Source organism: Vanessa cardui, chromosome 13 (genome assembly GCF_905220365.1).
Source record: "Vanessa cardui chromosome 13, ilVanCard2.1, whole genome shotgun sequence".
Classification (NCBI taxonomy): Eukaryota; Metazoa; Arthropoda; class Insecta; order Lepidoptera; family Nymphalidae; genus Vanessa; species Vanessa cardui.
This window is the reverse complement of record NC_061135.1, coordinates 10,540,325-10,567,589: the sequence shown is the minus strand read 5'-3', so window position 1 is coordinate 10,567,589 and position 27,265 is coordinate 10,540,325. Positions and strand designations below refer to the sequence as shown.

The 27,265-nt window shown below is 33.4% G+C and overlaps 1 protein-coding gene across 1 annotated transcript in view; it reads left to right on the top strand.

Moving 5' to 3' along the window:
* The window catches only part of LOC124534591 (fibrillin-1-like), a 52,026-nt gene that overhangs the window by 10,769 nt on the left and 13,992 nt on the right, over positions 1–27,265 (top strand). Inside the window, exons 2-18 of the mRNA XM_047110511.1 lie at positions 9,603–9,757; positions 12,152–12,234; positions 12,411–12,527; positions 22,285–22,389; positions 22,472–22,579; positions 22,728–22,906; positions 23,519–23,680; positions 23,829–23,916; positions 23,991–24,146; positions 24,242–24,419; positions 24,641–24,778; positions 24,914–25,030; positions 25,208–25,424; positions 25,848–26,058; positions 26,147–26,251; positions 26,327–26,586; positions 26,725–26,908. Coding sequence (XP_046966467.1) covers positions 9,603–9,757; positions 12,152–12,234; positions 12,411–12,527; positions 22,285–22,389; positions 22,472–22,579; positions 22,728–22,906; positions 23,519–23,680; positions 23,829–23,916; positions 23,991–24,146; positions 24,242–24,419; positions 24,641–24,778; positions 24,914–25,030; positions 25,208–25,424; positions 25,848–26,058; positions 26,147–26,251; positions 26,327–26,586; positions 26,725–26,908 — 2,563 coding nt within the window. The remainder of the gene's footprint in view (positions 1–9,602; positions 9,758–12,151; positions 12,235–12,410; positions 12,528–22,284; positions 22,390–22,471; positions 22,580–22,727; positions 22,907–23,518; positions 23,681–23,828; positions 23,917–23,990; positions 24,147–24,241; positions 24,420–24,640; positions 24,779–24,913; positions 25,031–25,207; positions 25,425–25,847; positions 26,059–26,146; positions 26,252–26,326; positions 26,587–26,724; positions 26,909–27,265) is intronic.

Sequence of the window (27,265 nt, the reverse complement as noted above, 5' to 3'; positions counted from 1 at the left end):
ACCTGTGTACAGGATAATTAGCCCATCTCAATGGAAAATTTAAAAAGTAACATTAAACACATGCATAGCATATTATAAAATTAACAAGAATTTGCAAACATTATCCATAATTATTGTTTCAAATTAAATTACTTATAATTAAACGACCAAATTTTAATTTTGTAATGGGTGTTGTATGGTTTCACCCCGTCCTACTAGAAGGTGTCATAAGACCTGCCTAGACTCTTGTTAACTCTTGTTAAACACTATCGATTGAGTGAAATAGAGTAAGTAAGCGGCTATATAGCATGTATTGTGACGGAGAAGCAATCCACTTGGAAAATTATTCTCAAAGAGACATAAGTCCGATCGACAAAACTAAATCCAAACCCATTTTTCATGCAGTAGGTTTACAGCACTGACATTACTAAGTGACCTAAAATTGATTATGATAATATTTTTCATATATTTAGTGAGATATGCTAAAAGAAACAAAATAATATGATATCTAGACCATCTGCATACCATCAAAATCCCAGAGAATTCATTAGCCGATCAAAACAGTTGTTTAAGGTGTTTACCACTGCTTCATATAAACAGTTATTAAATTTAAAAAAGTACTCTAGTTCCATATCACTGTGAAATAAGAATATGTAAAAACTTGAAACTCAAAAACATTTATTATATAAAACTTTTCTATTTATATATTCTATTTCAACGCTAATTTCTTCGAAACATTTAGTTTAAGTTTTATCGATTTGAATGTTTTGGAGCGCACTATTTCAGATGAATGTATCGTTTTTTTTAGGTCAAGAATACAAAATAAATTATCAGAACCTGAATTACTGACACAATTAACATGAGAAGTGAATTCTTTCTAAAACAGGTCACCTCTATAAGCTGTTCTGATTGTTTGTTAACATTTAACAAATAGTATTTACAATTAAGACATAAAATCCTTGGAAAACAATTACACTCTATTTTTATAACACACTGATTGAATTAAAAAATAATATCATTACACACTTTATATACGAATCACTTACATGCAAGGTTTTAACCAAATCTAGGAATGTAGCTATAGTATCCTTCACTTATGGTATTAAATTGAAACTTTGCAACTATTAATACGACTAATACAATAATTTGTTTCGTTAATGACCTGATCTTATGATCTGAAGATGCAATTTAAAAGAAGAAAGCGCAGCTTTTATGGCTTCAAGTATTCCGTCATTTTTGGATTAATTCGGTTTGACAAGAGGCCTTTAACAATAATTCAATTTTTTTATTGTTCTGGATTCGTTTAGAATACTCACCGTTTTATAAGATAATTTAAATATCTATTAAAATATACCGACTATTAAAAGTCCATATCTAATTATGAAGTGAACATTCGAATGGAATTCCAGTATAGTTGAAACCAATAAATCTTGAACAACAATTAATCTAAAGAATTAACATAAATGATACACCGGCGAGTTTTGAAAAGAGTATTATTAATTACACGTGTAGCTTGAATCTTAATTAATGTACGATGTTATAAAAATGAACTATTGCTTATTGTTAAGGGGTAACATTATTCGAATTTGGAATAGGTTTTATATGTTTATTAAGTTACGCCTTAATATCTCAACCGATCATCATGAAATTTGGCATATACATTGTCCAGAGTCTGGCACCCAAAGTAGCGTGTGCTATTTTTTTTAAATGAACGTGAACCTACATCAAACAACTGCCTCTTACATTAGACGCAGTCGAAGCTGCCACTGGAAACTAAATAATGATAAAAATGTATTAATTAACCTTATATAGTTATATATAGTTACACAAATTCTATCGAATTTGAAAATTATATATTGATTTTTTTAAATTCTTCCCGTTTTGCAAAAAATTTACTAATAAAGATAATACTCTATTTTTTTACTAAAAACATTTAAATACTTTTTTAAATATTTAAGTAATATCACATATAAATTTTACGTATGTAGAATCTTGCTTCTCCTTAAAATAGTACATCACTATAATATTTAAAAAAATAGGATCGGAATCCAGTTGTAGAGAACAGATAGGATAATGAACGCGTATAGGTTTGTTTATTTGTGTGTATAACTGATGCGCGGGCGTAGCATGCGTTAATAACCGGCCAATTGGGGACGATCGATTTTAAGCGCCGACTCACATCGGGGAGCGGAGCGTGAAGCGGGTTATTATAATATGTATATCCAATCAAACAATCTACAAATAAAAAAAACGCATATTTTTATTTTTAAATTTTCACATTTATTAAATTATTTTATTATTTTTTTATGTTTACGTAGATTATACATATAACTCTTTAATTCTCATTTCGATATAAGCCTTACTTTTATTTTAATCCTCTCAACAAAAAACTAATTCCTCAAGAAAAAAGTTATAATAATTCTTAGTTCGAAAAATTGGTAGTTTTTGACAGTATGTGCTGCGAATGTCATTATATAAGTTTACAAGTTACTTACAAGTTTTGACACTTCATTTAAAGTATAAAAGAACTTTGAACTTTGAGACCTGTGTTATTTTAGTTTAAGGATCAAAACCGTGTGATATAAATAGTATATGTATAAATAAAAACATTTATACGTATCGCTAAGCGTTGTGTAACGCGACCTCACATCTAGAAATTGATCTAAAGCGCCGACGCATCCTGCAGTCGCATCGTGTAATAACGGCACGCACGCGCACGCACTCTTGACGCACATCGATGATCGACTCGAGTATGTGACACTCAGGAAATTCAGGACAGGAATTCTAATGAGACGAGACGTATTTATATTGTTAAAGCCAGTTTAAGATCTTCCTTGACCTGTCATGACTTCGCGGATTGTTTTTTATCTGAGATTTTTTGAGGAATATAAGCAAATATCGACCTTCGCTCGTACTAAGTGCCCACACAAATGATCTTATCATATACCGCATGCATGTAACGTATACTGCAATTTTTTACATTTTATAGGTGAAGTAGCTGGTCATAACTGCCTAGCTTTGTAACTTTTACAATGGCAAATACCTAATAGCTTTTTTTGTGTTAGAAAGAAACACAAAAATAAAATATTTATAATTTTACCACTTTCTACTCTTAAAATTGTAATATCTGTACCGGAGCACTCACTTTAAGAAAATACTTAGATTAATAAGTCTAACAAAAATAGTAAACATAAAAGTGTATGACAAAATTTTCTTTGAAACGCACTTTGTATCCTGGTATAAGTTTTATGAACATTGCTTCAGAATTTTTTAACAACACATTACAAAAATAGATTGCAATGTGGATATATGTATACTGCCACAGATTTTACCACCTAAACAAACTTTGTATATAAGTTATATGTATTGCTCATTGTAAAGTGTACTGTAAGGTTCTTTATGAGTAATAATGTTCTTTAACCTGAAAAAAATGCCTACGCATTTGTAAAGATTAATTAAGATAAAGGGCGTTTTGGAGAAGGTTTTAGTATTTCACGCTTCTCAGCTTAATCCGCTTTCATTTAAGACTGTTAACGTGACAAGCGTAAATCCCATGTTATTGTTTAATTATAATTCAATTCTTCTTAGTAGTTCTTAGTATTCAAGAAAAGTTAAATAACAATTTGTAGGCATTGAATACGAACGCTATAATGTTTATATATTTATACAACAAATGACCTTTTAGTTAAAAAAAATCATATATCTCGATGCATTAAATATTGTTATCGCGTTTAAGAATTATAAATTTTATATAACTTCTTCTGAATAAACTTGGTTCTACATATTTATTTTATATAACTATATATTACTTGTTTACCAATTTTAACTTAAAGACGTAGGTAAGTGATGGTAGTTCTAAACAAAATATTTTATTTATTATTTTTAAATATCCGCGCGACCCTACTTTGTATTGGTAAAATTCATATTGGGTAAAACTGCCTTTAAGCTGAAATTCAAAAATCCTTTCTTTGTTGATGCTTACATTATGAAATATACCTTGGTTCTGAAGCCTAGCTCTATGCTTAGTAGTTTTAGCGTTGATACGTCAGCGGAGTTAATAAGTATAAATAGATATAGTTTAATTTGAAATAGCTGGATCTGATCTAGTCATTGTGTTTCTCTCGCATTCATTAAAACAACTTTAATTACAAAAAATCCGGTTTATAATACCTAGTAAACTTTTTTAAACTATATGTAAAAAAAACCATTGAGTTCCCTTCGGCGGTTCTTCTCAGGTTCGAAGTATTAATTTCCGTATCGAATATACCATTTGTGTAAAGAGGCCTGATTTCCTCTTTAGTCGAAGGTTGACCAAATTTGTAATAATATTAAGGGCAATTTAAAAAAAAATAAAAACCATTTATCTACTTAACTGTATTTTGTAAGTTGTCTCTCTAAGCGTTCGATTCTTCATTATAAGGTATTAATATGAATGTAGCTCAGATTTTTTGAAAGAGTAAATGAAATAAAATTTTAATTAAAATGTATGTATTTTTATTGCAGAATCCTAAAACGTTGAGAAAAGAAATGTCATATGATTAAGTAACAAGTAACAACACCCGTAACAATGACCTCTGAGATAATAATACTGCATTTATCGTTTATAATTAATGTTTTTATTGAACCCGGTATATAGGACAGCGATTATAAGATTTGTTACCATATAATATAATCATATTTATTTGCACAAATTATTTTATAACTGATTGCGCCTCGCGGATTCATCGCTTGTTTTTTGTAATTAACAAATATGGTTTATTGGTATTGCTTTCGTTCCTCACGTTTATACGTAGTATAAATTTATAAAATTTATTAGTCACACGATCTCAGCATATAAATATGTAGGTATAATACGACACAAATTAGATGTAGCATCAGAAAATGCAATGGAATGAAAATAAAACCGATTACTGCCGATTTACACAACCAATAGAAATAGCTCCCTATCGGGCCATTCGACGCTATTCGTCGCTATAGATTCACGCGTCAGAGAAAGCAAGTGCATGTAAATTGAAAATCGACGCGTCAAATTGGCGAATATATTAGGTTATATGATATTACAAGTTATTACGTTTGTGCAAAGATCATATTCGCATGAGAAATAAATATTGATAAAATTTGGGATAACGTTCTCAATTCGGATGTGATCGGTTTTACGAATTTTGCCGATGCGACATCTAAGTTGTGTCGTACTTATACACAGTTATAAAATTGGTAAGTTTTAATTATTGTGAATGTTTTTTTATTATTTTAACAGATTTAGCATAATTCGATAAGATGACGCAAATTCGTAATTGATAACTCGCATATGGAATAAAATATTTTTTGATCGATACGAATATTATAAATGCAAAAGTAGCTCTGACTTTTACGCTTTAACGGCCAAACCACTAAACCGAATGGGATGAAAATTGGTACGAAGCAAGCTTGAATCCTATGGAAAAACAAAGGCTATTTTTATACACCTCACGACCAATCCCTTTTACGCGAACGAAACCGCGGGCGACAATTAGTTTTTATATATTTTCGTATCGAACTGCCTCACTATGTCAGCCCGCTTGGTTATACAATATTTGTCTGCAAGTTAGGAAAATATATTTTGGTTAAAATATTATCATACTATGTAAATACAGGTGTACGCTTTATTTGTTTATGATTCATATAGTTTTATGAATTCAACACAAATCTACATTTTGGATTATTAAACTTTTACAAAATGTATGTAATTTCAAAAACAGAAAGAGTTTCTGATATGTTTTGAAAATGTGAGCATATTATGCCCAGAGTCTGAAAAAAAATCACATGACCGAAGAATAGATCACGACAATTAATGTATATTCTACATTTGATAAGTTTAAAAAATGTGCTAATCTTTGTAAAAAAAAAAATAATAACTAAATAAACCATACAACAACAGCCTGTAAATTCCCACTGCTGGGCTAAAGGCCTCCTCTCCCTTTGAGGAGAAGGTTTGGAACATATTCCACCACGCTGTTCCAATGCGGGTTGGTGGAATACACATGTGGCAGAATTTCTATGAAATTTGTCACATGCAGGTTTCCTCAAGATGTTTTCCTTCACCGCTGAGCACGAGATGAATTATAAAGATAAATTAAGCACATGAATCAGCGGTGCTTGCCTGGGTTTGAACCCGCAATCATCGGTTAAGATGCACGCGTTCTAACCACTGGGCCATCTCGACTCAATAAACCATAATTAAACATAATAATTTAATAATTTTTTATTAATATAAATTGTTTGTAAGTAACAATGATCGTTCTCAATTTGCTATTCGGAACAATTGTTAAAGATACAAGAGATTTAAGAAGAAAAGACGTGAGCGTGCCGCAAGATATTTTATCACAGTGCGGGCAAATTGTGCGCTTGGCTGGATAGTTGATAGTGATTGTATTGTAATACCCATTTGTTTGTATAATATTGCTTTAGTTATATGGTATAACGTTAATTTCACGAAGACGAATTCGGTTACCTAGAACTGTATTGTGTAGTATTAGTTGAAAACATTTTGTGGTGAAATTAGTTCAAGGTAGGGTAAGCCTTTGATTCGAATATGGAATCCAGACAAATGATTTCTGATTTACTAATAAACTAATAATTACTTGATATAGGTAATTCAATTTAAAAGTTTATCATTATTATTGTAATTTAAATTATGGCTCATAATAATTCGGTTCGTAATATTACAAAAAATTCTAAGCATGTGATTCTGCTACGCCGCTGTTTAGCAGAGAGGATAAGAAGAAGACTTTTGAAATAATTACATTTTAAACAATGCCTTCCCTTAAGTAAGTTTTACTTTAATTAAAAATGACTTAATACATTTCACCTGTTCGATACTGCATATCCATTTGGGCGGGTACAACCCATTGATCAGTTATCACACTTCGATTATACAAAAAGAATTGATTGGTATGTACCTGTTTGAATGGTGAGTGAGCTAGTGTAATTGAATCCTATTATAAAAATAACAATGTATTCAATTGAATATGAATTTCGTTTTCCTAAGTTTAAAATGTCATAAGCGCTCAGTAATTATGATAAATGTTCTACAAAAATCAATCCCAATATTTGAATAACTTAGTTTCATCGTTTTTAATCTTTACTGAATCCTTTTTTTCATCACCGCATACAATCACATCAGTAATAACAATATCGGAAATGAACTTCGGTATGTTTTTCAATGATCTTTCCTAACACATCCAATATTGCTTCACGTATTACGAATTCTTCTAAATCATTCCCAGTAACGCCTACAAGACTGCACTGATATAGAAGATAATCGAAATTGAACCAAATTGGTTAGCATTGAAAATAAACTTTACAGTGTTTTTAATAAGGGCTAAAATTGTATGATATACAATTTTTATTTCTTTTTTTAACTATGTGTTTATAGAACGTCAAAATGGTCATACTTTAAGTGTTTAGGGAGAGTTCGTTTAATACTATTCATTTTATCAAGGTTACTTGTTTATTTATTCAAAGGATACTATTTATGAAAGTTTTACCGATACGTCAGTGTTACGTTTTTTTTTTATTTGGTACTACTATTACCGAAAAGATGGCGTTGATTAAGAAGTTTCGGCAGCTTCTCGATTTAATAAAAATTTAGAAGTGCTTCAAGTTTAAAAATGTGTATATAATATAATAACGATTTTACATGTGCTATCCTGATGTATACATGTTATATATATAAATTAGCTATAACAATCTTTTAATCTTTATATAATAATATATTTTTAAAATTATCCTTTCAGATAAAATGTGGCATGGGTAATAAATTAACATAGGGTCAAGGTCGCTCAGTAAAATGTTTCCAAAGCTAGTGGTAACTGTCGGTAGTGCGGAAGATGGGTGGTGGGCGGCAATGGACCAATGAGTCAGATGCGCTAGAGTCGAGCGACACTCGTTCATACCTACTCTTACCATTTATCTATAATAATACGCCGTTACCCGCCCGCTCCTCTCAGCGTAAATTAAGTGTGTGTAAGGATTGACTAGCTGGCAAATACACGACGAGCTTCGCGTTTTTTTATTAATAATTAACCGATGCGAATCATGCGCGACTTTTTGTACGTTGATAAGGTCGTTTTACCATAAAGGCGTCGTGTTAATGAATGAACTACTACAAAGAAGTTTCATTAGTAGAATCGTACAAAGTTTCAATACTATCATGGGAATTGTAAAATGCGTATGAGTTAAACTATGAAATAATAATTTCACGTATCATTATCATACATATATTACATAGTATAATACAAAGTGGCTTTCTGCTGTCTGTGCCTATGTATGTTTAGATCTTTAAAATTATCCAATGGATTTTAAAGTGTTTTTTTTAAAGGATAGAGTGATTCGAGATGAAGGTTTTTGTATATAATACATGGACAATATAGTGAAGAAACTGATAACTTCAGAAGTTTCTAATGTGATGTCGTAAATAATCAAATTCTGTAATAGATTTAGTAACAGTATTGCACCCTTGCAAAGCCGGGACGGGTCGCTAGTGTTCAATAAAAAATAATACGATATAGTCGATTTATTCCAATTGCTACATTAGAATCCTATCAAGAAGGGAAAGGTTGTGATTGTAACAAATATTACAAATTTTGAAAAACCAACATGGTGTTAATATTTCAGCCTAAATATGTTAAACTGTTTAATAAACTGGATTAAAAGTTTTACATTAATGAGATAGTCTATAGACGAAACCATGCAATGTCACTTAGCTTATGTCTGACTTAATATTGGTTATAACAATCTATATAAAATAAAGTTTCTCCGCCCCTAAATTCAATTAACTCAAAAACGACTAGCCTAGAACTCATTAAGGTTTTGTTTCATTGACTAAAATATAATGATGATTGTAGACGTCGGAAAACATAATGCTGAATGTAGCTTTAATGACTTGCACCGCGTAAACATTTATAGTTATGTATGTACGGTATAAACTTCTTATGGATTTCCTTGATTTCCTTATTCTAGCCGTGTCTAGCCGGTGTGTTCAGCTAGTAATATGATATATATTTTTATATATACAAATTTTATAAACAGAATAAATAATATATTGTCATATAATATTAAAATTCATTGTCTAGTTTTAATACAAATTATAGGTATTCAGTTAAAACATAGTTTATTATTTTATTCATATTATTTGAAATATAAATACGCTACGTATTACTAGTAAACTCGAAGCAACGAGAAATAAATATCTTAATTAAAATATAAGTAAGTAAAAAACAATTAAAAAATTAATGTTTTAAACAATTGTAATGTGAGTGATTGTAGAGAGAGATGTAGTGCAATAGTGCGGGTCGTCGCACCGTGTTATCATTTCGGCACGGATCCCCTCCCCCGCCCTGCCAGCCCGCGCCCTATCGTATCTCCGCTGTACTATGAGTGATGCTGTAGTGATTCTACTCATTATGATAAACAACCATTACCGAAATTTTGCTATCTCATATCAACATTTTAAACACTTCATCATAATAATATAAAAAAAAAAAGTAGGTTGATATAAACTGGACCTATTAACAACTCTTTGTAATGATCTTACTTTACTTTGCTACTTTTTATCGTGTTAAATCATATTAAATGTATTCCAGGGTGATGGTGGCGTGATGAGGCTGCTGCTAGTAACACTAGCGCTGCTCCTCGGCGCCGCGGCGGACCCGCGACTCCCGCAGAGCACGCCAAGACCACGACACTGGTCGCGAGGCGCGCGTACGTTAGCTGATCGCGTACCTACACAATTTGTCGGGTAAGCTTAAACCTACTTTATCTATTTTCCAATTTATTTACAGTTTTCAAGTTATTAAAAATCTCTCTGATGGACCATGAGCTTCGTTTGAAAGTCTAATTTAACTAATTTTATTCAAAAGCCGTAGTTTCCTTTCAGCTCCACAAGAGATGAGAAGTAAATATAGTCGTAAAATAGTTCTATAAAACATTTCATTTATACATCATATACATATATGTCCACACTTCCAAAAAGATTTTCGTTTACATTTAGCATATTTTATCTATTAGGCTATAGCAGTTACGTATAAAAGGCATTTATGAGGACTAAATAAAGCTATTTGTTACTTTGCTTAAAACTTGGTTCCAATACAGATAACCGATCGGGGCTCGGTGACGCGTGCTGGCCGTATCAGTGCTTCTTCTATTACAAAATAGTTCACGTATAAATGAAATCAGACTTACATTTATGGAAATCATCGCAAATATCTACGAATGGGATCACTTGATTCAGAGAAACGTGAGTCACGTTCAATAAGTGAGAGAATGCAGCGGCGAAGGCGCAGGCGCAGCTAATCGTGGGTGCATCGATCTTGTAGCGCGTGGACGTTCGGGGAATATTTAGAATATTGGTCTAGGTTTACCATTTGTTGGATACAAAACTCCTTCTAATTTGCGAATTATATTTATATACGATTGAGATTTTTTTTTATAATGAATTTCGATATATACATATATTATTATCGCTCATGCCGTAGTATCGCTTTGTTCTCACGGACATCGAGTATCATAGAGAAAAATTGCGATATTGTTTGACTTCTGACTAAATATTTATGGTCTTTTGTGTATTTTGTCTAATTTATTTTATGAGAATATTTTTCATCGTTCAATAATGGGGACAGTATATAAAGAGTTTAAAATATACTTAAAGCAAACAAATCGTAACTATGCTCGTAGAGGAAACGATGGCGATCCTACAATTATCCCCAGGAAGATTACACGACCTTGGCTAAATAACCTGTCCCAGTGATCCTTGGTTGTTCCGCTCTTTCGCTTCGGACCCGAAATTTGTAAGCGTGAAAATTAACAAGGCGTGACCACCCACTATTCTACGCAGTGTTATCTTACGGAGTATACAATTCGGCTGTAACCTTTGATGATACGAGCGACACTATTACGATATTCGGTTCAAAGGGTGTACACGACTAACGTTTCATTCTATTCTTAGATCGGATATGTTTTATTGTATTTTTAATTAAATTTACTATATATATTCGTTTCAAATTATATGCAAAACTCAAAGGAATTGTATTATCCTTTATTCAATGTGCATTCATTTCCTAATATGTCATTCCATTTGACCTACATTCGGAATTGCCTTCAAAAACCGTAGCAAATTGATCATGATGCTTTAATTTAGACAGCTGATTTTATTACAAGGTTATTTACTACATATGTTGATGAAAATTGTTCTGTGTTATCGTGTTTTATTATGAATATAATGGGATTTCAATGTCTTCCAAATGGTCGTTTACATATGTACACATCCTTTACTGTAGAGTTTGCTTGATGTAGCGATGGTTATGGTTTAATTTAATTATAGGATTATATATAATTAGTGTCATATCGTTCTAAGTTCGAGTAATTACTCAGTCTGTCAGTAATTATATGACATCCTTAATGGGATGTTCTGGTTCTTTTCATTTCCTTTGATTTCCATTCCACCACTTTTTTTTTTCTAGATGCTATATTTAAATGCCTACATCATTGTCCTAAGCCGGAATGTTAAATCTAATTTAAATCGCTTCGGTTACTTAAACTTGACTTAAAAAAGAAACAGACAGGGCTAATTTCGCATTTATAATATAAGGCTTAATATTGTTTTTGTTCATACAAAAGGTATGTAGCCGTTTAAAATTACAAGATATTTTACTTATGTAACATTTTATATATGTTGCCACGGAAACAGTTGAAGAAAATATAAAGAGACCGTAAAATATTGCAAATTAAATTTTTAATACTCTCCTGTAAAATTTTGCATCAATAGTCCAAAAGTATAGCAGCGGTAGATTTTGAGTTAGCCAATAAACAAACTAAAAATCTGTATAGTCATTAACATAACGTCTTATGTCACTATATTGCTTGCTTACAAAATCCTATCAAGTAATTAAATTATTATCTGCTACTGAATGAAGTATAAACAATATGATAATGATTGCCTGTTGTTTTGTTACTTACTATCGTCTTCTTTCTTACTACATAAAAATAATGGTTTGTATGTTCGTTCTCTGTGCGTCAAAGTGTGTTGAAATTTTGGTGAGTTTCTTCTGAAGACTTCTCGTACTCTTGCAAAATCGGAGCGGGCAGTTATTTATTTATAATAAGGAATGTTATAAGTTTAAAATGTTTGTTTTAGACCCCACGTGTGCCGGAGTCGTAACAGCACGCATTGCTGTCCCGGATGGACCTCCAGGCCTAATTCATTGCTATGTGTAGTTCGTAAGTATTTGTTATTTATCTATTTTGAAATATATTAATTTAATTATAATCAAAAAATATTTTCATCAATTTATTAGTTACGTAACCTCATTATTCGATATATTAGCCAGATATTTTGTACATACATACTAGGTATGTAATTTATTACGTAATTAATTATTTTATGTGTTCTTTAGCTATTTGCCGGCCCGACTGTGGCTCGCCAGGTTCATGCGTGGCGCCAAACATGTGCCGATGTCCAGGCGGAGTGGAGGCGCCGTCGTGCGGCGGCGGTGGCTTTTATCCTTACCCTGGTCTGTGTTCATCGATATCATGCTTATTTTACTACTTTATCTAAATCAAAGAGACTTATAGTATAATTTAATAATCACTTTTCATATTACTTAATAGAATATTACGACAGAGTTTAAATTATAATGAATGAACTTTACCTTAAATTTACTTGGATTGTCTATTACACTTCAATATAACAACAAAAACATCCTTCTCTGGTTGGTTCTTCACCTACAACTGTAGCTTGTGAAACAAAATATTTGAAGTTTGCTTTTAAAAGGTTCAATAATAATAATAATCTATAAAATGATAGATTAATATTAAAACTTAACGATAATTAGCCTTTTATAAACACCACAGATATCACAGTCATGGTACACTAATGGTAGTTAATTAAGAAAAATACAGATGGATTAAACGAGCCAGGACACGTTTCGGGACCCTTTTACCCTTTTCCAGCTTCTGTCGCGGGGACAAAACAAAACTTTTGTTGGTTAAGCAAATTTAATTGAGAAAAATAAATATTTTATAAAATAATCTGATAAACAAAATGATTTTAATTTACATAAAAAATAATCATCAGGGGGTGAGGTCGTTGACGGTATCTGGTCATGAACATCAACAATTTAAAGCTAATATTAATGAGTTGGCATCTTTGAATTAAGAACGGATAAAGCAAGCTCAAACCCACGAATGGAATGCATCAATAAAAGCCGTGCAACCAAAATAGCGGCAGCAGCAGAAGCAGCGGTAGCAGCACTGGACATGCAGCAATTCCTCCGACGAAGCAGATGCTCGAACTCAGCAACAATTCTCAGCTGAGTCCGTCCAGCAACACCGTAGTACTTCAGAATATACTTTATTTAAAATTATATATGTATTTAAATACATAAAAAAAAACACTCCCTGTGAACAAAACAACTTATTACCTATCTTGCATAAGCACTAAGAAGGTCCTAAGAATGCCTTAGACACAGGTACAAGCAATAAAGAGTTATTAAAATTCATCAATAACTCATAAGATTGAAGCTATTGAATTGGATATTTAAAGTGTCAAAAATGTACAAATTATTGCTTAATTTGCAATAACACAAAACGGAAAAGCAAGAACTATATTTATTTTAACGAAATAGTGCCTCTAAACGATTCAAAACACTATAGGATTCGACTTAGGTCATCCAATACATGGACAAGGTCTATGTTCAGTTTTTGAGTAAAATATGAAGAAATTAATAGAAATAATTACTGAGCCATGTAGGATATTGATTAACAAAGGTAATTAATGCATGAACTCACCTCAGGAGTGTTTAAATAAATAGATATTCGGCAACGCCTGTCAAATAATGCACGTGGCCGGTATTTTATGACGACTGGAATTTAACGAAAAATATGATTAAATATCATTCTAAAAACCACTAATGTGCCTCGATTAAGCAAATATAAATTGTTTTACTTACGGTTTAGTAGCCTAAACCTCTTAAATATATATAATATAATAGCTTGACGACGTAGGTAACCCTCCGTTTACGTAAGTATATAATTCGTGTATAATCTGAAACGAATGCAAAACCAATATACGAAATGTAGAAACAATATATGAAATTCCAATATTCCAGAATATTCGCTGAATATACTCCCGAGTAAAAAAGAATATATCGTTTTAAAACACACAAGTGTCGGTATGCGACCGGCGCCTGCACAACGATAGAATGACGACGCAGAAAACGCAGTGTTGCCGTTCCACGAAATTGACAGATAATAAAGACAACGACGGTTACGGTTCAAAAATCGAAGTTTTGTTATAAAACCGATAAATGTTTATAAAAATAAATACTATAATTGTAATAGAAATAAATTATTGAAAAATTAAAATTTTTAGGGTTACAGTACCCCCTTCCCCTGTTAAAGAATTCACGCAGGGAATTCGTCGGATGCCCTCATCCGCATCATCACCACAGAGTAAACTGAAAAAAAAGAGAAAAAACCACAACATCTACGAACATCAACATGGAATTAATAATTCCTCAACATCAACCAACTGAAACAAATATAAATTCGAACTTCGCTAATGAACTGTGTAACAAAGTGAATTCAACTTAGCCTAAGCACAAGAATAAGAATAAGAACTGAAAACAACAATCATGTTTGCAGTCATAAGCAAAACAACAATGATGTCACTTTGATACTGTGAACAAGTCTATACATGTAAACAGTTCAAAAGCAAAAATTACACTACAGCAAATACAACCTAAATTTAAAAAAAAACAAATTAAAATATGCTAGTCTTCTACACTACAGCAATTTACTTATAAATCTAACAGTTCTACTGATGGTTCCATAACTCACTGCTAGTGAACCATAATCACTTAATTCAGAATAACCTAATTAAACGAAGAAAAACTTACTGCACTATATTCAAAGTAACAATACCTAAACACAATTCAAACCATTCCAAAGAAACCATTCATCAGGGCAAATCTTACACACTAAAATAATCTTTACAACCCGGATTTATTTTATAGTAACGAAACCTAAAGACAATTCAAACCATTCTAAAGAAGCCAAACGTCAGGGCAGATGTTACACACCAAATTAAGCTCTGCGGCCCGGACTATGTTACACTTACGAAACCTAAAGACAATGCAAACCATTCTAAAGAAGCCAAACGTCAGGGCAGATGTTACACTCTGAATAAAACTCTGCGGCCCGGACTATTTTACACTAACGAAACCTAAAGACAATTCAAACCTTTCTAAAGAAGCCAAACGTCAGGGCAGATGTTACACTCTGAATAAAACTCTGCGGCCCGGACTATTTTACACTAACGAAACCTAAAGACAATTCAAACTATTCTAAAGAAGCCAATCGTCAGGGCAGATGTTACACACCAAATTAAGCTCTGCGGCCCGGACTATTTTACACTAACGAAACCTAAAGACAATTCAAACCATTCTTAAGAAACCAATCGTCAGGGCAGATGTTACACTCTGAATAAAACTCTGCGGCCCGGACTATTTTACACTAACGAAACCTAAAGACAATTCAAACCATTCTAAAGAAGCCAAACGTCAGGGCAGATGTTACACTCTGAATAAAACTCTGCGGCCCGGACTAATTTTATAGTAACGAAACCTAAAGACAATTCAAACCATTCTTAAGAAACCAATCGTCAGGGCAGATGTTACACTCTGAATAAAACTCTGCGGCCCGGACTATTTTTATAAATCAACTACTCAAAATAATAAAAAAACGAAACAACTATTCAACTACATCAGCACACTTAAAATCTTTTATATGCCACTTCCCAAGGTACTTTCCCTTATCATCTTCTAGCTCATACACTAAAGGAGATAATTTACGAATAACTTTACATCGTTCATACTTAGGAGCTAGCTTAGCGGAAAAATATTTCGGAGCTGAACTTTGTTTGTATGTTCGCTTCCAAACAAAATCACCAACCTTAAAACTAATATCCCTACGACGCTTATTATAATATTTAACGTTTTTATCATGAGCTTTCTTCAACTCATTTTTAACATTAGCGAAAACATCTTTCAAACTACACAACTTATCAACATAATCGTTACGCGAACCAAACGTCAAACTGTCTAGTTCAGAAAAATCTGAATAAACTTGACCATCAACAATAGCTTGTTTAAATGGAGTAAATGAAGTAACATCGTTCACTGAAGTATTAATCGAAAATTGAATTTTCGGTATATTGACATCCCATGTACGATGATCAGAACCAACCAAAGAAGAAACAGCAGTCATAACTGTACGGTTATAACGCTCAACAGTATTGTACTGTGGACAATACACAGGACCTAAATGAATTTGCGGAATATTATATTTATTAAGTAACGATTGTAATTCATTACCTACAAACTGCGAACCATTATCAGCAATAACTGTTTGGGGGATACCATGAACCAGGAAAACATGATCTTCAAGCCTTTGTGCTATAACTTTGCCCGAAGCTCGCCTCAAGGGGAAAAGTAAACAATATTTAGTAAAACAACAGACCACAACAAACAGAAAAGTATTTTGTTGTCGAGACATAGGCAGTGGACCAACTAAATCCATGCTGATACACTGAAAAGGACGACAACAAACCTTAGGGCTACCAAGCAAACCCGGAGTAGCTTGATTGGAATATTTATAAGCTTTACAAATACTACAACGTGACACATAATCAGATACGTCCTGATACATACCAGGCCAATAAAAACGAAGTTTAACTTTTTTATAAGTCTTTTCTATGCCAGGATGAGCAGCTAAAGTCGAATCATGGTTAGAACGAATGACATCTTCTCTTAATTCTTTTGGTACTACCTCCTTCCAATTAAAATCACTACTAAGAGAAGTTTTACCTTTAGTGTAACGATAAAGTTTATTATTATTAATTTGAAAATTTGGACAAGTCTGAGGACGCTCCTTACAACGAATAAAAATATTATTATACCAAGAATCATTCGTGGAAACAGAAGTAACACTAGAAACAGGAACAGAACGTGATAAAGCATCTGGTACAATATTTTCAGAACCACGACGGTGCTCAATTGAAAAATTATATGGAGATAAACGACATCCCCAACGCTCCAAACGACCAGTAGGATTCTTCAAATTTAAAAACCATTTTAAACTAGCATGATCCGTAATAATTTTAAAAGGTTTACTGCCTTCCAAATAAGGTCTAAAATGTTCCACAACATGAACGACTGCCAAAGCTTCACGTTCAGTAGCTGAGTAATTTCGTTCTTGACTATTTAAAGACCGACTACAATATGCAATTGGATGTTCTTCGCCGTCAATATTTTGAGTTAACATGCCACCTATACCAAATTCAGAAGCATCCGTATGAACGATAAAAGGTTGAGAAAAATTAGGACAAGCTAAAACAGGTGCAGTTGTTAAAGCATTTTTTAACGCATTAAATGACTCTTCAGCTTTAAGTGACCAAGAAAAAGGTAATGCATCCTTACGAGTGGATGTTAAAGCATTAAGTGGACCTGCAATATTGCTAAAATTTCTTATAAACCGTCTATAATACGAAGCCGTTCCCAGAAATCTCTTAACATCTTTACGACAAGTAGGAGTTGGAAAATCTATAATTGACTTAATCTTCTCGGGATCAGTTCTTAAACCTTGTTCGTCAACAACATAACCTAAATACTTTAATTTCTTACGAAAGAAACAACACTTCTTTAAATTGATGGTTAAATTACCAGATTTTAAACGATCAAAAACCTTTTTTAAAAGAGTGATGTGTTCCTCAAACGTCCGACTAATAACAATAATATCATCTAAATAAATGAAAAGTTTACCATGAAATTCTGGACCAAACAAACGATCCATTAATCTTTGCTGAGTAGCAGGAGCAGAAGTTAAACCAAAACACATAACTTTAAATTGAAACAATCCACGATTCGGGACAGTAAAAGCCGTTTTTTCTTTTGAGGCTAAATCTAGAGGAATCTGCCAGAAACTCGATTTTAAATCAATAGACGAAAGATAACGAGAATCGCGTAAATTATCTAAAATATATGTTATATAAGGAAGAGGATATGCATCATGCTTAGAAACTGCGTTCAACTTTCTACTGTCTAAACAAAAGCGTAATGTTCCATCAGATTTAGGAGCCATTGTAATTGGATTATTCCAAGGACTGTTACTCCTTTCTACCACATCCATAGCTAGCATTTCATCTAATTGACGATTCAACTCGGCAAGCTTCTCCTGTGACATCATATAATATCGTTGCTTGATGGGCGCAGCGTCTCCTGTATCAATCTTATGAGTTATAAGATGTGTTCTACCTAAACCCTTCTTCTCCGACGAAATATCTTCAAACATTTTATAAACCATATTGGCCTCATGCTTCTGTTCTTCAGACAAGGACTCAAACGGGTGTAAACAATTAACTGCAGACACAGCAAAATCCTTTGCAGCACAAAAAGAAACAAGACAGTCCTTCTCCAACAAAGCTAATACATCCGGCGCTATATTAAATACTTTCCAAAAATTAATTCCAAATATTAAAGAAGATGATACTTCGGGTATCACATAAAATTTAACAATACGTGTCACATTGTTAACGGTAACGGGCAAAAACATATAACCGGCAACATCTGAATTTGAACCATTTGCCGTAACAATACTCTGCAAATCATCTGAAGGATGTAAAGTACCTAAACCAGAAAAATAATCAACCGCACTGCCTCCTATTATAGAAATTTCAGAACCTGAATCCAACAAACCAGAAACAGATAAGTCATAAATTTTAACTTTAAGATAAGGTCTAACGCTAGAATCATTGGGTAATGAATTAAGGACTGCCGACACTTTAGTTCGATAAGAATTGAAAAATAATTTTACTACACTACACCAATCTTTCCAATCCCTTTCATCGAAATTAGGATGACAGCCCTTCCTTACAAGTTTTTTAAATTGTTAGAATTACATTTGGGACAGGTCTTAATCGTCTTCCCCTTTTCTCCGCAACGAAAACAAACAACCTTAGGTGGAGATTTACAATTAGACAAAGCATGTCCCTCCGTACGACATCTAACACAAAACTTTTTAGCCACTGAAGAAGCAGCACATGATTTAGATTTTGAGCAACCCTTGTAAGCTAGATCAGGAGCTACCATTTTGTCAGACATACGCGGCGGTTCAGCAAAAGCATCTGCACGGTTTTTCGCATGTTCTAAACGACGGCAGTACTTCTTCAAATCAGTCCAACTATTAATCTCAGTAAAGTATAATTGGTTGGTATAAAAAGGTCTGATGTTGTTTTTGACAATTTCTAATTTTTCTACTTCAGTGAGCGGCTTTCTTAATCGTGAAAAATAATTTTGCATTATACTAAGGTATACAACAATCCCCTCATCAATTCCCTGAGTCCTAGAACGAATCTCATCCAACACTTTTCTATCAAAATCAGGTGGTAAAAAATCCTCCAGTAGCAAGTCTTTCAACTCTGACCACGAAGTAACAGTGCCACAAATTCCTCTAAACCAAGACAAACCACTATCTTCAAACAAATCAACAGCTGAATTAAAAAGTTGATCAAAAGATATACCACGAGCCTTACATAACTCCTCCACGCGTTGTATAAAAGCAACAACACACGACTTACCATTAAATTTTAAATTAAATGAATTAACGTTTACAGAACGACTGCAAGAAACATTTACTTGAGGTGTAATCGTATTTTCAGTTTGAATACCTGCATTTTCAGAATCAAAATATTTTGCATGATCTTCTTCAGATGGAAAATACTTATTTTCTACTTCTTGGCTACTTTTGAAAATGGTGTATAATTTGTTAAATTTACGTGTTATATTATTTAACATAGAACTACATTCAATTTTTGCCAACTCATCCTTCTCATTAACTGGAGTTAATCTACCTAATCGATGATAAATATGATTACCCAAAGCGTTAATTCTATTCAAGGTCTTAAGTTGTAAAGGCGACTTTGAAGTGGTAAGACTAAACAATTCTTTTAATTTTAAAGAAATGATTTGTAACTCCGAAGGGACATCACCGTCATAATCAATAATTTCGTCAGTTAGAACTTCCTTAGAAAGCTTGCGAATTTGTGAACGCAATTCATCTACCGTATCAGCTGGAGTACCACCACGTATTTCAATCTCATAAACTAATTCGTCCTTGTGTAATAAATTAAAATTAATGGGGCGATCTTCCATGGTAAAGCAGTATTATATAAATGCAATGTACAAGGCAATAAGCCAAAAGCAAGATTAAATGTAATATAGTAAATGTTTAAATGAAATTATTATGACCAGAAACCTCAACACTTATGAACAATGTTCAGTTAGACTTAAAATAAACTTATAAGCTTAACTTAAAATTAACTTAAATTAACATAGATACAAAAATAAATAAATATCCTATATTATAACAAAAGCAATATTATTCAAGAAAGAATGTAAAGAATAAGAGTGTTGTATGCAATTAAGTTATAAAAGCCAACTCAAATAATTTTAGAAAAAAATTCAAAATAAATTTCTAAGTTCATGACCAAAATTTTTGGGAGCAAAAAGATCACAAAAATGCCTAAAATACCGTCAAAAGCCCCACGTTGGGCGCCAAATTGTCGCGGGGACAAAACAAAACTTTTGTTGGTTAAGCAAATTTAATTGAGAAAAATAAATATTTTATAAAATAATCTGATAAACAAAATGATTTTAATTTACATAAAAAATAATCATCAGGGGGTGAGGTCGTTGACGGTATCTGGTCATGAACATCAACAATTTAAAGCTAATATTAATGAGTTGGCATCTTTGAATTAAGAACGGATAAAGCAAGCTCAAACCCACGAATGGAATGCATCAATAAAAGCCGTGCAACCAAAATAGCGGCAGCAGCAGAAGCAGCGGTAGCAGCACTGGACATGCAGCAATTCCTCCGACGAAGCAGATGCTCGAACTCAGCAACAATTCTCAGCTGAGTCCGTCCAGCAACACCGTAGTACTTCAGAATATACTTTATTTAAAATTATATATGTATTTAAATACATAAAAAAAAAACACTCCCTGTGAACAAAACAACTTATTACCTATCTTGCATAAGCACTAAGAAGGTCCTAAGAATGCCTTAGACACAGGTACAAGCAATAAAGAGTTATTAAAATTCATCAATAACTCATAAGATTGAAGCTATTGAATTGGATATTTAAAGTGTCAAAAATGTACAAATTATTGCTTAATTTGCAATAACACAAAACGGAAAAGCAAGAACTATATTTATTTTAACGAAATAGTGCCTCTAAACGATTCAAAACACTATAGGATTCGACTTAGGTCATCCAATACATGGACAAGGTCTATGTTCAGTTTTTGAGTAAAATATGAAGAAATTAATAGAAATAATTACTGAGCCATGTAGGATATTGATTAACAAAGGTAATTAATGCATGAACTCACCTCAGGAGTGTTTAAATAAATAGATATTCGGCAACGCCTGTCAAATAATGCACGTGGCCGGTATTTTATGACGACTGGAATTTAACGAAAAATATGATTAAATATCATTCTAAAAACCACTAATGTGCCTCGATTAAGCAAATATAAATTGTTTTACTTACGGTTTAGTAGCCTAAACCTCTTAAATATATATAATATAATAGCTTGACGACGTAGGTAACCCTCCGTTTACGTAAGTATATAATTCGTGTATAATCTGAAACGAATGCAAAACCAATATACGAAATGTAGAAACAATATATGAAATTCCAATATTCCAGAATATTCGCTGAATATACTCCCGAGTAAAAAAGAATATATCGTTTTAAAACACACAAGTGTCGGTATGCGACCGGCGCCTGCACAACGATAGAATGACGACGCAGAAAACGCAGTGTTGCCGTTCCACGAAATTGACAGATAATAAAGACAACGACGGTTACGGTTCAAAAATCGAAGTTTTGTTATAAAACCGATAAATGTTTATAAAAATAAATACTATAATTGTAATAGAAATAAATTATTGAAAAATTAAAATTTTTAGGGTTACACTTCCTAAAATATTGTTGCCACGACTCGATTTTATTTAAAATTCAACGTATTTTTACTCATGGTCATGATACAGATCCGCCGTCACGCTATTAAAATAAGAGAAATAGGTATTTTTAAATAAATATTTGGTCTGTGTAATGGATAATCCGCCCATGATTCCATATATCCCAGTTTACTATATACTGATATGTTTAAACGTAAATGTTATTATATTTTATATTTTTAACAGCTCGTACTCGTGGTGGGTGCAGACGGATCTGTATGAACGGCGGTACTTGCACTAATGGCACTTGCGCATGCGCACCAGGTTGGAGCGGAGAATTTTGTACAGAACGTAAGTTAAAATATATATTTTTCACATATATGCAACTACTTAATATGATTTTCCTTTGTTTAACCATTGTTTTTGGTTACAGCAATTTGTAAAGAGCCTTGCTTACACGGCGGGAGATGTATAGCTCCAGATAGATGTGTGTGTTTCCATGGTTTATCCGGTACTCGGTGCGAAATCGATCGTAGAACGGGTAAGTATCTTTTATTTTACAGTCACATATAATGCAAATCAAGATGTACGATTTTTTCCCTTATTATCTCCCGATTTAAATTTATTAAGAGCACATTTTTTCTTAACTGCAAGAGCTGAACTCAATCTCCATTTATGATAATTTTAAGGACCCTGTTATACGGACACAAGAGGCGCCCTGTGTACTGGGGCGCTAGAAGGGGTAGTCTGCACGAAACAATTGTGTTGTGCCACGGTCGGTGTGGCTTGGGGACATCCTTGCGAGCGCTGTGGTGACTTAGACTGTCCAACAGGGCATTTGAGAAATTTAGCTACTAAAGAGTGTCAGGTAAAACATAGCACAGTTTTAAATATTTACCAGTCAGCTTAAGATGTCTTAAGAAAGTAAACTTTCAGATATTACAAATAATTGTTTAACAGCACTCAAATTTATTTGAGTCATTTTATTGTAAACGTACACATATATTATATCATTGGGTTTGGAAGAAATTTCAATAATACCTGAACAAGAACAAGAACAACAGCCTGTAAATACCCACTGCTGGGCTAAAGGCCTCATCTCCCTTTGAGGAGAAGGTTTGGAACATTTTCCACCACGCTGTTCCAATGCGGGTTGGTGGAATACACATGTGACAGAATTTCTATTAAATTTGTCACATGCAGGTTTCCTCACGATGTTTTCTTTCACCGCTGAGCACGAGATGAATTATAAAGACAAATTTAGCACATGAATCAGCGGTGCTTGCCTGGGTTTGAACCCGCAATCATCGGTTAAGATGCACGCGTTCTAACCACTGGGCCATCTCGACTGTATATTTTTTATTTAGTTACAATAAATAAATAAGAAAATACGCCGGTCAGAGGATAGTGACTACACAGTTAAAGTTTTTAGACAAATTGGTTGGATTTAAAAAAAATTAAAATAACATTTATTTTTCAGGACATAGATGAATGTGCAGCTGTACCAGGTCTGTGTGAGGGGGGCCGATGTATTAATTCGATCGGTTCGTTCTCTTGCGAGTGTCCCCCCGGTCAGAGGAGGCATAGAGTCACAAACAACTGCGAAGACATCGACGAGTGCGAAGATCCAGACATCTGTCCGGTTAGTTGATGCAAAAATATATTTCAGGAATATGTTGAACTATTTAATAAAAGTATTAATTCTTGTCTATGGAATCATCTCAATATCTTTGATAGATAGTAATTAAAATTGATATAGTTGATAATTTTATATGATCATTTGGTTGCAGAATGGAAAATGTGTGAATACAGAAGGCGATTATTATTGTCTCTGTAACCCACACTTCATCCCCAGCCCCGACAAGAAGTTTTGTATAGGTAATATATTTAAACATATTAGTAAATATACGCGAAACTTTACAGTGTTATTATAATTATTTATTCCATTACAGACGGTCGAGTTGGCAGTTGTTTCACGTACTTAGGAGAGACAGGCGAATGTGCAGACCGACTACCTATGCCTCTTTCAAATAGGGATTGTTGTTGTGGATATAACATGGGTCGAGCTTGGGGTGATCTCTGCACACCTTGCCCACCGAGAGGATCTAGTGAGTATTATTGAAGCATAAATTGGAGTATTAATTTAATTGCATTTAACTCCATTAAAGAGGCCCTTGTAATTTTCTTACTTTTACTATTTCAGCTGAATGGACACATCTTTGTGGTGGTGGTTTGATCCCACCAGACTGGCGACGCAATGACACCAGTGGGATAATCTCAGGTGGAGGAATTGATACCGCACAACCGATCGCCAAGATTAACGAATGTATGCTGCGAAATGGAATATGTGGTTTAGGAACATGTATCGATAAAGATATTGGGTAAGAATTAATACAATGCAGAATTTAAACAAATAAATTTATTTGAATTTAGAACATTAATCAAAGAGGAGATCACTGGTTGATTTTTTAATGTTAATATGTTTTTTTACACAACCCTATTTTTTCTTTATGTAAGAGATAAAAGATTTTAGCGAAATGATAATTTTAGCGTTTTTACTCAAAAAAAAAAAATGTTTCTAATATATTCTCTGTTTTTATAGATATCAATGTCAGTGTTGGGATGGCGCTGAGTCTGCAGAACAAGATGGAAACCCAACGTGTATTGATATTGACGAGTGTGCGCTCGAGTATTGCAAGGGTGGGACGTGTATAAACAAGCCTGGTGGATTTGAATGCAGGTCAGTAGCTTTTTACAAGTCTTTGTATTAAGAGTAATCAGTCCTATTATTAGGAACTATTGAAAAATTGTTAAGAAACGAATGCCAACTAATCGATTTAAAATCTCGATAGTAAGTTTACTTTTATATTTGTAGATGTCCCCCTGGATTCGACCCTGTAGAGAACGGACTGAGATGTAGCGACAAAAACGAATGTGAAATGACGAATGGCGGCATGTGCACAAATGGAGTTTGCACCAATATCGGTGGAGGGTAAGGAAAACTTATTCCATTTACAAGTAGATGTACTACTTTTAATATTCTTAATAAAATAAATGAATTTATGCGTTGCATTTTCTTCCATAGTAACTTTAAAGCTGATATCATGATTAATATCGCAACAGCTGAATAAATATCATAAAATAATATAACTCTATCCAATACGTACAGGTTTGAGTGCACATGCAACCCTGGCTACGAATCAACGGAGACGGGTCATGCGTGTCGTGACGTGGATGAGTGCGCGGACAACCCGCGTGTGTGTCGCCGCGGGCGCTGCCGCAACACGCCCGGCGGGTATGAGTGCGTGTGCGAGCCGGGCTTCTCGCGCTCCGCTGCAGGCTACTGCGCCGACGTGGACGAGTGCATCGATAAGACATTGTGCCAGGTAATTAAAGTAAAAGCTTTCAATATTAACAAGACTTATTTATTTCCTAATTTAAAAATAATATGTCGTAAAAAAGTTGCAAAACCAAAATCTACCGTGAAGCTACATTTAGATAGTTTTGTTCATTATATCAATTTCCAAAGAATAAAAATTAAAGACTTTTATTAAAATTAAAATTTATTATTCAATTATGTATCATCATCGGTTTTTAATATGTAAGAAAGAAAGAAAGAAAGAACACTTTTATTTGGGACAACATGAGACTTGGTACAAAATAAAAAGTAAAAATAATAATAAAAAAAATAATAATAATTAAGTACTAATAAATTATCATTACACAAAAAAAATAAGAAATAAAAAATGTGTATGTGTATATCTTTCAACACAATTACAAAATAATGCTTTTATTGTTGGTATTTTCAGGGTGGACGATGCGTTAACGGCGAAGGCTCCTTCCAATGTGTCTGTGAAGCGGGTTATCGGCCCACTCCAGACCGCAGTGCCTGTGTCGACGTAGACGAGTGTTCCGAGCTTAAAGTTTGCCGAAACGGTCGGTGTCACAACACTCCGGGTTCATTCCGATGCGAGTGTCTCCCTGGATTTACACTCAGCAATGATGGACGAACGTGTCTCGGTAAAATTAAGATTGCTTAAAATATTTATATTGTATAATATTTATAAGAAGTGACATCGGTTTTTAATATGTGTTTATGTTAAACCAGATGAGGTTCAAGATTTGTGTTACGAAAAATACGAAGAAGGACAATGTACGGGACCTGGAACAACGCCTGTTACCAGATCTCAGTGTTGCTGTAGTTCTAGTAAAGGTTAATAAAATTCTTGAATATATAAATAAAACTTTAATAGGAGTAACATCATCTTTAATGTTTCATTTTGTTCAGGGTTGCATCTGGGCTGGGGTGTATCTTGTAAGTCATGCCCCGTACAGGGCACTAAGGATTACGAGATCCTTTGCCCCGAGGGAGCCAGTAAAGATAACGGAGGTGCCGACATTAATGAGTGTACCATGATTCCTGGCATCTGTCCTCACGGCACGTGTGAAAATCTTGAACCTGGATACAAATGTATCTGCGACCCTGGATATCATCCCGATGCTGATGGTATATGTAGGGATATCGACGAATGTGACATGCATCAGTCGGTGAGTGGTTCAATTACGTATTTTGGCAAACTCATATAAAAATAATACTTACTAAGTTATTTCGTAATGAGCATAATTGATATCAATAAAGGAATGAGTGAAACAAAATCTTACATTATTCTTATTATTGTGTTTCAGTATTGTACTGGTGGACAGTGCCGAAACTCAATGGGCAGCTTCACATGCGTATGCCCACCCGGCACTAGATACGAGCCCGACGAACAAATCTGCAGAGACATAGACGAATGCGAGGGTGAGGTTATTTTCATCGTCAAGGATTATGACAGGGGGGATATACCTCCCATGTTCCCAGTCGCAACAGGTTACAACTTTGTGTGAACGTATCATCACACTGTCTCATACGCATTGGCTTTTTAACATAAGGCCAAGTGTCACGTGATTCCATTGATCGATGATGATGATAATTATAGTCTTTCACTTGCTGTTAAAACATATTTTTTTTCTGTAAAATTAAGATGTTTAAAGAACTCCTATGATGAGCAAGTGAGAGGCTACACAATCTGTTCTAAATTCAAATAGGTTATGAAATTATTATACTTGTATTATGTTTTGAAACGTTAAATTCCATTGTATAAACATATATCAATTCATAAATGCAAATGTAAAATAATCTTTAATAATTAATGAGTCCTAACATTCTCGTATAACTCATATCCAT